The sequence below is a fragment of the Micromys minutus genome (assembly GCF_963924665.1).
Source record: "Micromys minutus genome assembly, chromosome: 1".
Taxonomy (NCBI): Eukaryota; Metazoa; Chordata; class Mammalia; order Rodentia; family Muridae; genus Micromys; species Micromys minutus.
Window position 1 is genome coordinate 246,433,650 of NC_137969.1, and position 13,485 is coordinate 246,447,134.

A 13,485-nucleotide genomic window follows, 5' to 3' on the forward strand; every position below is an offset into this window, starting at 1 on the left:
CTATGAGCTCTGTCTGACTTTAGAAACTTGTTAGTCATCTTGGGTAGGAAAGTCATGCCAAGCTGAGTCATTCTTGACATTCTGATGCTGATGATTTTGAAGTCATGGACCAGCCCACGGGGGTAAGTTTGTCAGACCCATACCTCACATGACATATTCAAGCCTTCCAACCTGCACTTTGCTTGCTGTCCAGCAGAGGGAACCCCACCTGACTTTCTTCTGAAAGCCTGCCTAAGTCTCTCTGGCTTGGTTTCTATGTACCAGCCTTGGGAAAGCCAGCATTTGGGATGGTGGTGCACCAGTGCCTTCAGAAAAGGAACCCCAGCTTTGCTGAAGGTTGCCAAGAGCCCACACAGGACACCTGGCAGTGGGGGCGGGGCAGAAGGGATTGTGGGGAATGAGGATCTGGCAGTGAGCTGCCTCTGCTTCCAGGGCCCTGGGCATTCCATGTGGCTTTCAGGATATGCCAGAGTGTTGTCACTATAAACAGCCACAGTCAGGGTGTCTTGGGGCCAGAAAGGTGGCCACATTGGAGAGGTCTTTACAAGCCGTACTGCACTGATGCCTGTTATGCTCCTGCTTAAGAAACCCAGTGAGCATCCCATTCCCCTCCCCCTCCCCCAGTGTGTGCTCCCTGTCATTCCCTCTCCTCTTACCTGCATACCTATAACACAAAGTGCTCCAGCCATAGGACCCTCCACTGGCCCTCTCCTGTGAGTGCCCCCACACCCTACACAGCTTTTGTGACACCCGAATTTGTCACAGCCTCTTCGCCCACAGATTCATTTCTTCATCTCCATTGAATAGTGTCTCCCATCTAGGCCCAGCATGCAAGGAGCCATGGAAGAGCTCACCAACTGGGCAACGGAGAGAATGAATCCACATAGCCACCACAATGTTGCCAGTAGTAACCCGGCCACAGAGAAATGGGCAATCCTCGTTTTCAGATTAGGGCCCTGGTGATGGGGGGATGGGAAAGTGCGGCGTCTGTTGCAACTGAGTTTACACTTCAGGTTTATTGAATGCGGTGCTGGGAGCCAGCCACGAAAGCAAGGGCACTGGGTCCTATATGCCATCTTTTCCAAGAGTTCTGAGGCATTGAGCCCTGCCTGCCCTGCCACATTCCAGAAAAAGGCTACATGGGAACAGAGGTGGGAGGGGCCCCTGGACGGGTGACCAGGCCCTGTTGTCTCTTCTATGATTGAGCCCCAGCGTGCTATCCCTGAGGCCAATGCGCTCCTGTTGGAGTCAAGCAGGCCTTAAGCAAAGTCTTAATATCACACTGTAAGCATCTTCCAACACACACCTATTTCTTGTGAATTATCAGTGTGCGACTAGCCCACAGTTCACTTCCAATCTACATCTTCCTGGGGTTTTCAACTTTCCCTAGAAAGAGAATGGATTCTGTGTTTTTATCTAGAAGCAGGATCAGGAAGGGCTCCTTGAAGGCTATGACCGAAGACGGGGTGTCCCTTGAGCGGACTATGAGTTTGGTGGTGGTGGCTGCCGCGGCTTCTGTCCCCTCCTCACTGACGTCCAGCACAGCCTTGTGAGCAGCCTGTGAATGGGAGAACAGGTGTCAGCGGCTCCCACAGAAAGTGTGGCCTGAGCCCCCTGCTACTAAAAGATGCTGCTCTCTTCTAGGGAGGAGGTTCTCAGCCTGTGACCAACGCCTGGGAACCGCCCACGAGGACAGGTTTTCAGATGCATATGAGTGTTCCCCTTGGGTAAAGCTCTATTGAGTTCTTCGTATTCCATGGGGGACCAATGACAAAAATGTCCTCAGATCAATATCTGACCATCACGCAGTCCATTATGACATTAACATATAATAGCATGTAAATGAACATATAAATTAGCCAGATCAGAAACCTGGCGAATGTGGATTGGCTGTGGACAGAGGCTAGGCAGAAGAAACAAGGGATGTAGAGACTTTCTGTGGATCACCCGATTGTATGGCCAGGCTAAGCAATTTCACATGCAAGAACTGTATCACACGCAAATTGGATTCAATAATTTCGCACAAGAGGACCAAAAAAGATCAGACCTTTTAGATCCGGCCCTCCCCCTTTAGAACAAATGTGGCATCACTGGTACAAAAGGCATTTGGACCGCGGCTGTCATAGCAACGGCTTGGGAATCCAGGGACGGTGGGGAAGGAGGAGATGCTAGAGGCCTATCTGTTCTTCCACTGCGGGTATGAGGTAACCATGTCGCTTGCTAGGAACAACCATGCTTTACAAAGTGCAGATTGCTTTCTTGAAGAGAGGTTATGTGCACCCATGAGTCAGATTGTGGTGGCCATGATGGCCAGGCCTGGTGGCCACAAGATCCAGCCTTTGGCCTGTCACCTCTGCAGTAAGATGAGAGTCCTTTGTTAGCTGTCCCTTCTGGCATGGACTTTCTTGCCCACACCTCCATCGACTCACCTTAGAGACCTGCAGGAAGTGTGTCTTTGTAATTCCAGAGAAGTCGGCGTTCGAGTTAAAGGCGTCACGTATTCCCATCTCGGGGAGAATGGTTTCCAGGTTGTAGGAAGCAGAGATGGAAAATTTGGGGATGAACACCTTGATCCACCTATGGAGAATAAAAGGGGACGAGGTAAGGTTGGAATATCCCCGACTCTGATTCTGGAGAGCTTTCTCCGGCCCTGATCCTGAATGCCAGAGAAGTCCACGCGCCCCAGTCCCAAAGCACCAGGCCGCCCTGTCTCTGAGCCTCCCAGAGGAGCAAGCTCATCTCTGGAGATCAGAATAAAAGTAAGGACTTGAGGTGAGATGATATATCATCATGGCTACCACAGCAGACACCAATGGGGACATCAGGGAGTCATGGTAGCTTAGGTACTGGCCAGGTCACCTGGCCCGGCCCATCAGGACTTCCTGAGACAAGCACCTTTATAACCCTACAGAGTTTTGTACCATGCCAGGAATATACCTACACCTACCCCGTTCAATATGCTTATCACTGGGCACACGTGGCTACTGAACAATTTAACACAATGCCTATAGCAAACAATGAGCTAAAACCTTTAATTAACTCATTTGTTACACCGATTGATTGATGGGGCTTGGTGTTGCATGTGTGCAATAGTGTGTGTGTGTGTGTATGTGTGTGTGTTTGTGTATACAAATTTTGGGAGTCAGCTCTCTCCTTCTAACTTGTGGATCCTGGAGTTCAAACTCAGGTTGTCTGGTTTGGAAGCCAGAACCGGAACCCACTGAGTCATCTCACAGTCTCTAATTTTCTCCCATTTTACTAAATTCAAATGTGGAAGATCGATTGGGGCCAGAGGCGACCATATTGGACAGCACACACATACAGTTTGGCAGGTTTTCTTCTTCTGTAATGGTTTTCCTAAGCTGCTCTCCTGGGCTTATTCAATAGTGTTTCTCTTGTCTCTAAGGACGTTTAGGTATAATTGTAGCGCTTTGCCCGTGTTGGTGCGCTTGGCTGCTCACAGAAAGAAAAGCACGAGACCTTGGAGAGATACCTCAGTCCCCATCCGACAAACCTCCCTGACATTTTAGCACCACAGACAACTCCTGCTGCTGCTGGACTGGGCACCTCTGGATTCTCTGGCTCCCCTGTGCTCCACCTTCCTGCAGCTTCCCGAAGGCCCGGTCGTGCTCCTCCACCCAGTGCAGTGCTCCTCGATTCTTCACCTTTCACCTCTGTCACCGCTGTGCCTCTATCAGAAGTGACCATCACCACAGCCTCTATGCCTTAGTGTCCCCATGAGGCAGGTAAGCGTAAGGAACAGCTTGGACTCCATTTTATCTGGGCTGCGCATACCAACCCTCCAGACAATGTCTTTAGTACCCAACCTCCTCCTCTTGAGCCTCATAAAAGGGAGCCCCAAACAGTAATCGGGGCCTTTGAGAAGTCCCACTCGTGTGATCCATTAGAAATCTTGTTACCCCATTTCTTTTTGATATGCATTAAAGTTTCCTTGCCGTTCTGAAATCTGTGTCATCTGTATCCTGGTGGAATAAGAAGGCAGGAACCAGTCTAGATGACTAGGGTCAGGACAGGACTGGAAAGGCCCATTCCTGACCCCAGCCATCACCTGCATCCGTGCTTGGGCCATCACTGTGCCTTTGACACACTCCCCTTAAGAAAGCAGGCTCTGTTCACAGGCTCCTGCGTACCTTGCCTGCCCTTCCCAGGACACTGGTCCTCATCTTCCTTAAATGGGTACCATTCAAGCCTCATTGTCTCTTTTCTCTTAGATGACAAATACTGAGGGTGATGTAGATGTCAGAAAATCATGTGAAGAGACTAAAAATAAACATTCAATAATCTTCCATATCGTATGATTGATCTCCTTATGGTGTGTACAATGCTAATAACGTTGCCTTCATTAAGCACTTACTGCCTCCGGATACTCTGCCACTCTCTAAGGAGTAATGCGGCTTCAGCAATCTCTGCCTTCAGTGACACAGTGGCCTTGTGCTCCTCAGTCTACAAGTAAGCACCAAGCCTTCGGCTGGTTTGCTTGCTGGCCTTTCCAAAAACAGTTTTATGGAATTCAGTACGACTTGGTTTCTGGAGTGAGCTCTGCTTGGACGTAAAAGCTTTGCGCGTGTGGCTCTGCATGACTCACTGTGGTGGTTTGAATGCAAGATGTTCCCAAGGCTCGGGCCTTGGTCCCCTGTTGGTGGCACCACTTGGAGAGGTTATGACAAGCACAGCCTTGCTGGCAGTAAAAGGTGTCATCCCTCAGTGTCCTGTTCCTGTCTTCATGCCTACTACATGGAGCTATGCCTCCACACCATGATGGACTCTTGACCTCTGAATGTATAAGTCAAAGCAAATGCTTTCCTCCTCAAGTTGCCTTGGGTCATGATGCTTTGTTCCAGTAACAGAAGAGTAACCAGTCTGTCCACGTACCCTCAAGGAGCCTGTTCCCATCTGTGAATATGGAAGGAGAGAAGGGCGGAACTGTGTACCAGGTGACAGGGATGTTTCTGTGGTACTGTGTGGACACAGTACGAGCATCACTGTCCGGCAGGCAGAGGAGGGTTGGTCCACGGGAGTTACTATTGAATAGCTCCCATGACATTCCCCGTCCTGGGATGAACAGCTCCCTGCAAGCTGATAGTGACGCTCACCTTTTCTGCAGTGAGCGGCTCCACCTTCTCAGCCTCCTGGCTGACAGACTCTTCTCCAGATGCCGCATCCTGCCTTTGCCAGGGAGGATGAAGAAGGCCACGGCGTCTCCCCTGTAGTCCATCTGCAGGACAGAGCAGCCCAGCTCTCTGTCCACTCCAAAGGCAAACAACTCGGTCTGGTGCATCATGGGAACGTGCACAGTGGTGCCCTTGCTCAGAAGGAATGGGAAGCTCTTGTTTGTGTTTGCAGCACTAAAGGGCTGGGTCCAGTTGGCTAGTGTGGAGAAAGAAGAGACGGCTTACATCAGTGCACCAGAAGAGAGGGTGTAAGTTAGTGCAAAGGAAGAAGGGATTTACATCCCTGAGACCTGCCAGGTAAAAGCAGGCAGATGAGGACCTCTAAAAACACTTACCACACCTACCATACAATATTTACCCTACACAACATACATCTATGTACATAATATACATCTCACATACATACACATATAATACACATACATCACACACATACCCTTCACACACACAATACTATACACACAGCCTACACACACACATATATATGTATACATAACACATGCTCTCACGCCACACCTTACACTACACACACACACACATATACACACACACACACACACACACACACACACACACACACACACGGGGGAGGGGGAGAGAGAGAGAGAGAGAGAGAGAGAGAGAGAGAGAGAGAGAGAGAGAAACACATGCATCACAGATACCACACATTCGTTCATAACACACATATCATACACCACATACATAAACGTACCACATACATATACCACATGTACACACCAATACATACCAAATATATACTTGCATATCTATGCAAACATACAACACATAATACATATCCCCACTCCCACACACACTTTTTATACACACAACATACATCCCACACACCATACACACTTGCATATATACAATATTATATTGCACAATATATATATATATTTATACAATAAGTATTGCACACATTCAATAAATATACTGCATATGCACATAACATACACTACACTCACACCATGCACACACTTACATATAGATACACTCCACTTATCTAATACTACACCACACACACACACACACACACACACACACATACACAGAGAGAGAGAGAGAGAATCTGATACCATACACACTTGCTAACAGTAGTCAAAATCAATTCCTTTAGAACCCTAAAAAAATCCTCAGATGCTTATAGCTGGTAAAAATATTAAAGAAAATAAACTGTGTTGTGTTAGAAGTGGTAAATTCTGTGACATTCTAACACTCTCTAGTACCGCACCCGATTCTTTATTCTGTATGGTCTTGAAAAGTAACAGCCCACATTTACAGTGAAATCAAGATGGGGCTGGGATACTCTAAAGACTTGTTCTTAGGTCATACATAGTGGCTGACACTTGCAATCCCAGAACATGGGAGGCCAAGGCTACAAGACTGTGAGTCTGAGGTTATCTTAGGTTACACAGAGAAAACATATCTCGAAACAAAAACAGTCTTCGACTCATTCTCAAAGAATTGTCCTTATCTGACCTGCCTCCTGCAATACCAAAAGAATGACTTATAAAAGTCATCAGTATTTAATCTGACTTGGAGTTCAGTCAAAACAAATATCATCTCCCCGAGGACATTTGCCAAGACAGGCAGGCGGGACTCCACAACACCTCCAGTGGCACATGACAGTTAAGACAGATAATTCACTAACCGCAGAGCTTAGGAGGACAAACAGAGAAGAGGAGGAATGTCCTGTCAGCAAAAATGACAAAGCAAGTCCCTCTGCATGTCCACCCTTCCCTAATCACGGCCCCACTCAGCCGTGGTGACCCAAGGAGAGTTCACTCAAATGGCTGAATTGTGATGGGGAGCCTTCACTCACACAGCCAACTGAGGCACACTCGGTGCCTAATGCCTTCTCCCTAGAGGAGTGGGAGTGTATTTCAAATGCAATTACAGACAAGCCTTCTCACTTCCTGGCGGTCTGGAGGATGGATAAGAGATAAGACAACAGATATAAACAAATAAGTGTCTAAGGAATCAATGTTTACAGGAGATTTGGAAACTTCCAGTGTATCTCAAACCCGAAGAGTCCCCAGACATGAGTAATGCTATAGGCATCATGGGAACTATCTGTGCTTTTCAGAGCTCTTGCTGCCAGCCAGCCTGGGGCTGTGTGGACAGAAAATAAAGGGTGAGTCAAAGGTATACACTGCCGGGCCGAGTGTGAATGGCAAGTCTCAGTACGCACACAGTGATCCTGTACAACTATTGGGACATCTTCCAGCCAAGAAGGCATCTGTGACTTTAATGAATTCATTCAGAAGAAGCAGGAAGCAGTTGCTACAATGAACAGCAGTGACTAACCCTCTGGAGGGGAAATAGTTCATGTCTAGAATTGATTTACATTATTGACATGGCTGGGCTGAAAACATAGAAAGGGGCTGGAGAGATGACTCGGAGGTTAGGAACACTTCTGCTCTTACAGAGAACGCATTCAGAACCCAGATTACAACGGCCGTAGTTCCAGTTCCAGGGATCCGATGTCTTCTTCTAGACTCTGCAGGCAACTACACCTGTGTCTAAATACTCATCACATGACACACATGTGCATACATACAACTAAAATAAATGTTTAGATATTTTACGGAAAACAAATCCAAAATGAAACTTTAGGGCATGGGGAGCATGTGTTCCTAAGGAGAACCAGACATGGGCCTTATTCATCAAACGTGTCAAGGCAGCCATTTTGAACATGCTCAAAAAGCCTTTAAAAATAAAACTGTGTTTTAATAAGCCTCAACTTGCAGTTAGAGAAATGATTCGGAGTCATCACGTGGAGCATGAGAGTTGGAAACCGTCCGTGGTAGCAGAAATGGCAGTTTCATTAAACAGACTCACAGCAGGTTAGAACAAATGGGAGACGATAAATGCTGGGCTAGAAAATGTATCAATACGTCTGGAATAGGAGGCATTACATTCAGTTGTGAGCTGTCCTGTAGCGCTAGGAACGGAACCCAGGTCCTCTGCAAGAGCAATCAGTGTTCTCAACAGCTAAGCCGTCTCTCCAGCACTTTATGAGCTGCCTTTTCAGAAAGGACAGCATAGCAGAAAAACCTGTGCTCTCCTATTTGTTTAGATTTCTTTTTTATTTAGAGATTGAATCTAACTCCAGTTCTGGGGGATCTGGCGCCCCCTTCTGGCTTCTGCAGGCATGGCACACATGCGGTGCACATACATGCAGACAAACACTCATGCAAATAACATAAAGCAAATTCCGTCTAAAACAAAATAAATTGATCCTAATAAGTCCATATTGATGGGCACATGTGTGGAAGTATGATTTATGATGACATCATAGAATAGACGAAATGTAGCCACTGAGAAAGAAACGTTTATAACTGTTGGAATGATGGTTGGTGTAAGCACAAACTGCATTATAACTATATGCCAATTGCAATCCCCAGGTCAACCCTAGGAAAGTAAAGTGAGAACATAAGAAAAAAATGAATTAAAGACTGGAAAAATGTAAACTCGAAAATCTATAAATTTGGAGACACCGAGGAAGGAAAGCATACAAGATTTACAGACACTAATGGCGAAGCGACACCCACAAACCCTGTCTTCCAAACAAATACATTCAGCATGGCAGCTAAACGCTAAGATGGGAAGAACCAGCTCGAAATTTTATTGTCCAGAGATAGACTGCTCACAGAGCCAATAAGCCCTGGAAATGACGGCAAACACCATTAGTCATTAGAGAATCCAGAGCGAAACCATAATGAGCTACCACCACCCAGCATCATGGATGTCATCAGAAAGATGGATAATAAGAAATACCAGGGCTGGTGAGGTGACTCAGTAGATAAAGGTGCCTCCAGCCAAGCCTCACGACCTGAGTTCAATCCCTGAGGTTAGAAGAGAATTACTCCTATATGTTCTCTCTCTCTCTCTCTCTCTCTCTCTCTCTCTCTCTCTCTCTCTCTGATACACACACACACACTAAATAAATAAATAAATAAATAAATAAATAAATAAATAAATAAACTAAAATTTAGAAAAGAGCAAATAGCAGTAAGAATACGAAAAGGCCTGGACCCCTGGGCCACTGTTGCTCTAGGCTCCGTACACACCTACAGAAGAGGTTCCCAGCTTCTTGAAGTGGAATTACCACATGACCGAGTGGGCTCTCTCCTGGGTGCACACTTGAAAGGCTCAAAACAGCCTCCACACAAAATGGGTGTTCCCTCACGTCACCGTAGCCTAGAGTAGGCTCAGCCTGCGCACCCACCATCCGACACACAGAATGCTGCCTGTCCAGATGACAGTATTTTCTCATCTGTTATGAATGGGAGCTGGGAGCTAGTTCACTCCAAGATGGATCCAAGCCTTGCAGGATCTATGGTCAACTTCTGTTCATGGTGTCAAATTAGCAGTTAGCCACAAAGAACAGAAAGGGAAAAGCGACAAACATAAAAGAGAAACTGGGACAGATGAACCTTAGCTACACACAAAAGCTGGGGATGACGTGGCCTTGAGTCCTATTTGAATGCTGTTTAGACATGTGAAGTGTCTAAAATAGGCAGGCTACAGAGACACAGAGTAGATTACTGGTCTGCAGTGGGGAAGAATAGAAGTTGTGGGGGGCAGCTCATTTTCTTGAGGAGATGGGGGTCTTCCTTCTGAGGAGAAAAATGCGCTGTGGAGTTACAGAAAGCAACTAAAATCTGTCTTCCAAGCTGATGCCCAATGGACAGACGGAGTCTTTAATACACTGTCCTGGTAAACAATAAGAAGCCAGTGGTTCTCAACCTTCCTAACCCTGCTCCTCTATAACACCCTTCCTCCGGTTGTGGCGATCCCTGACCACACAATTATTTCGCTGCTACTTCATAACTACTTTCACGCGATTGTTATGAGTCGTAATGTAGATATCTGATATGCTGGATGTCTGGTATGCAACTCCCATGAAAGGGCCATTTGACCCCCAAAAAGGTTGAGAACCTCTGCTCTAGACAGATGTGAGTAACAGTCACCATCTTGTCCATATTCCTAACACAGCATAGCCTTGGTGAAGATGCCAGCGACTGAAGACCCTTTAACACCTGGACACTTTAAAATGGTCTTACGGTGTGCACATGACCTTTCCTTAGAAATCAACCAAATAGAATAATGTATATCAGATGGAGGTATCTCACCACTGAAGGGAAGTGGGCCAGTTTTCTTGCCCTCTTTTTTTGGGTTTGGAGGATGTGTGTGGTGGTTGGCTAGACAAATGGCTGGACTGGACTGGTTAATAGGAAAATGGATGTGTGAGTGAAGAGAAGGACAGATGGACTGGAGGCTGGGTAAGTGGAAGGATGGAGGGAAGGAAGGAACCATGATACACTGGCACACACAGCTCTGAAGACTAGCCACCCAACTTCAGGCATAGTCCTGTGAGGCTGTGTGTGCTTCCAAGAGGCAGAGACCGGCACAGAGTGGGCACTTAGCCCTTGCCAGAACAAGAAGGAAGCAGAGGGAGAACCCAGACTCGGGGTCATGTGCCTTCAAAGCTGATGCTCATTCGCTCCAGAGAACTGCCATTCCTGACAGTGGCTTTGTAAACAGTGAACCCTAGACAGATATGAGTGACAGCCCAGATTGTCTACACCTCCAAACCTTTGAAACTGTTCTCACCACTGGGTTTTTTAACTGGCCAGACAGCGTGCCACTGCTGTGAGGTGTCCAGAGAGTTGTATGACTGTCGTTGGTGCCAAAATACAAGCTCTTTTCTCCTCAAGAGTTCCAGAAGGCATTTTGCGGGCCCTCCTTGCTGAGCACAGCTCTTTAGGACAGCCCCTTCCATCATGCTAACACAGAGATCAAGGAGGCCCCTTGTTAATTAATGAATGGCAGCTAGAGAGTGGGAACAGAAGACAGACAAGAATGTTCAAGTGGCTACTCTCAAAGCTGATGAGAACTCAGGCACGCCCTGCTGTCTAGATCTTGTACACACATGTTTTCTTGACTATACAACAGTAAAAGGAAAAGAAATGTAAATCAGAGGTGGGCTGGGGTCGCATCTCTGTTGGTGGTAGAGCTGTGTGGCTTGCACAAAGTCCTGGGTTCAGTCCCCACTGCATCAATGGGGGGTGATGAACACACTTATAATCCCAGCTCTAAGGAGATGGAGGCAGGAGAATGAGAAGTTCAAGGTCATCCTCAGCGTGATGGGGACCATCTTGAAATTTATAAGCCCTGACTCAACAAACAAACAAACAAACAAACAATCATCCAAGTACATTAAAATGGAAAGAAAGGGCAAAAGGAAAGAGAAATGAAGGAAAAAGAAAGAAAAGAGTAAATCAGCTTCACCTTTAAAGAAGATGTGGTTCACCAGAACCATGGCTGTCTGAGAGTCTAGGTCTTGGATTACGTCCACCACCTTCCCTTTGGTCTCCTTCTCCACATAACTGTTGATCTGGGCCTGGGCAATGGCAGCATTTGAGAAGTCTTCAGAAAAGACTTTTGCCCCATAAATCTTTTTGACCCTGTCCAGAAACTTGGCCTGCAGCTGCAGCTCCTTCCTGATGAAGAGGACACTGCCCATCCGCAGGTCCCGGCCCTTGTGGCACTCGTTCAGCGATCGGACAAGTTGCTCGAAGCCCAGGTGGATGGTCGGCTCCCGCATGTGCGTGAAGTTGAAGCCAAGGCTCCGGAGGATCTGCATCTTGGTGGCTGAGCAGGCCCCCAGAGACAGCATGGCCAGGGACGTGGAGATGCTCACAGGAGAAAAGAGGATATTCTGACCTGGGCTTTCCTGGGCTAGCCTCCGGTACAGCAGAAAGGCGAACTCAGTGTTGCTCGGAGACACCTGAGAGGCTGGGTAGCTCTTCGTAGAGGGAGGGTGGGGGGACTCTCGGTTGTGGGGGTTGGATGATGACATGCAGAACATTGGAGCACAGAAGCCAACCAATAGGAGAATTCGGTAAGAGGAGGAACCCATTTGGAAGGAAGGGAGTCTGTAAAAGAGAAGGGAACCATTGTGGGAAGGTAAGCTCGGGGCCCAGGTAGGGACCTCTCATTCTCCCGTGGAGTCTCACTTGAGCCTCCCAGAAACTCCTTGAAGTCGGTAATGTGTGTCTTCTGATCCTACAGTGAGCAATAAGGTCTTATAAAGGGTGTGGTTGTGTGGCTTGGCACAGGCCACAGGTGAGGCTGTTTGCTAACTGAGAGACCAGTCAGGGCTCCTTCCCAAACCCCAGGATTTTCATGATTTCTGATTCTTTCATTTGTACTTTGACCTACAGAGAAAGTGAAAGCACATCCGTTGCCTTGCAATCATTTGGACCAAAATCCTGATCCTCAAAGTAAGTGACTTCCAGTCCTTCAGATATGCCACTAAATACTCCTGTACCTTCCGTATGGATGGGACAGATCTACCCATCTGTCCCCAGCCACGTGCATTTCCATGCATGCCTCTGAAAATCAGGGCTTGGGGCTGCAGTTCACTTGGTAGAATGTTGGGTCTAGCCTGCACTAAGCCTTGGTGTTCCATCCCAGTGCCACGTAAGCTGGGCATGGTGGCATACATCCAAGTATTGCTGAGAGGTAGAAGTGGGAAGATCAGAAATTCAAGGTTATCCTCTACTACACAGGGGTTCAAGCCCAGCACAGGCTACACGAGAATCTGTCCCCCACGCCAGAGGCAGAAGGTCAGCTTGTAATTCCAGCACCCAGGAGCCAAAAGCAGAAGCAAGTGGCTCTCTGTGAAGTTGAGGCCAACCTGGTCTACACAGCAAGTTCCAGGGCAGCCAAAGCTGCATACTTTGACTCTGTCTGATAAAGGCAGGCATGTGTGATAGGGTAGGTCTGTACCCCAGTACTGTGTTGGGGGTGGGGTGCTAAGGATCATGAGTACATGTCAGGCTGGCTACATGGGGAGACCCAGAAAGCAAACAATCCGATAAATAAAAGACACGAACAGGTTTAATTCACAATGACAGCTGGTGGCCTATAGAAAATAAAAGTGAGCTGGAGCCACTCTAGGTGGCTTATGACCACCTTATTTGACAGTGTTTTGAACAGGTGTGCATCTGTGATTGGTCACTCGTGATTATTATTACACGTATAGGTTACAGTCTGTTTACATAACAAGTTGGGTTACAGTTCACTCTGTATGGAAAAACATATAGGCCAAACTTAATTCACTATAACACTTTGACCCCCCCACTCCTTACAGCTCAAGGTCTTTCTAGTTGAGAAAGACCCTGATGGGGGTGGGAGGTAGTGGGCAGCCCCTGATATAGCCAGCTGTTAAAAACACCAGGAAGATCACACTTCCAAGAACAGCTGTCAGTTCTGTTTTCCA

General features: G+C 47.3%; 1 protein-coding gene across 1 annotated transcript; it reads right to left on the bottom strand.

Moving 5' to 3' along the window:
• Positions 1-1,357: 1,357 nt before the first annotated feature.
• SERPINA9 (serpin family A member 9) lies at positions 1,358-12,120 on the bottom strand (the record flags this gene model as incomplete). The annotated part of the gene is made up of 4 exons (XM_080909304.1): positions 1,358-1,558; positions 2,430-2,577; positions 5,115-5,388; positions 11,490-12,120. The coding sequence occupies 4 exons, from the start codon at positions 12,118-12,120 to the stop codon at positions 1,358-1,360; spliced, it is 1,254 nt and encodes a 417-aa protein (XP_080765430.1).
• Positions 12,121-13,485: the final 1,365 nt, after the last annotated feature.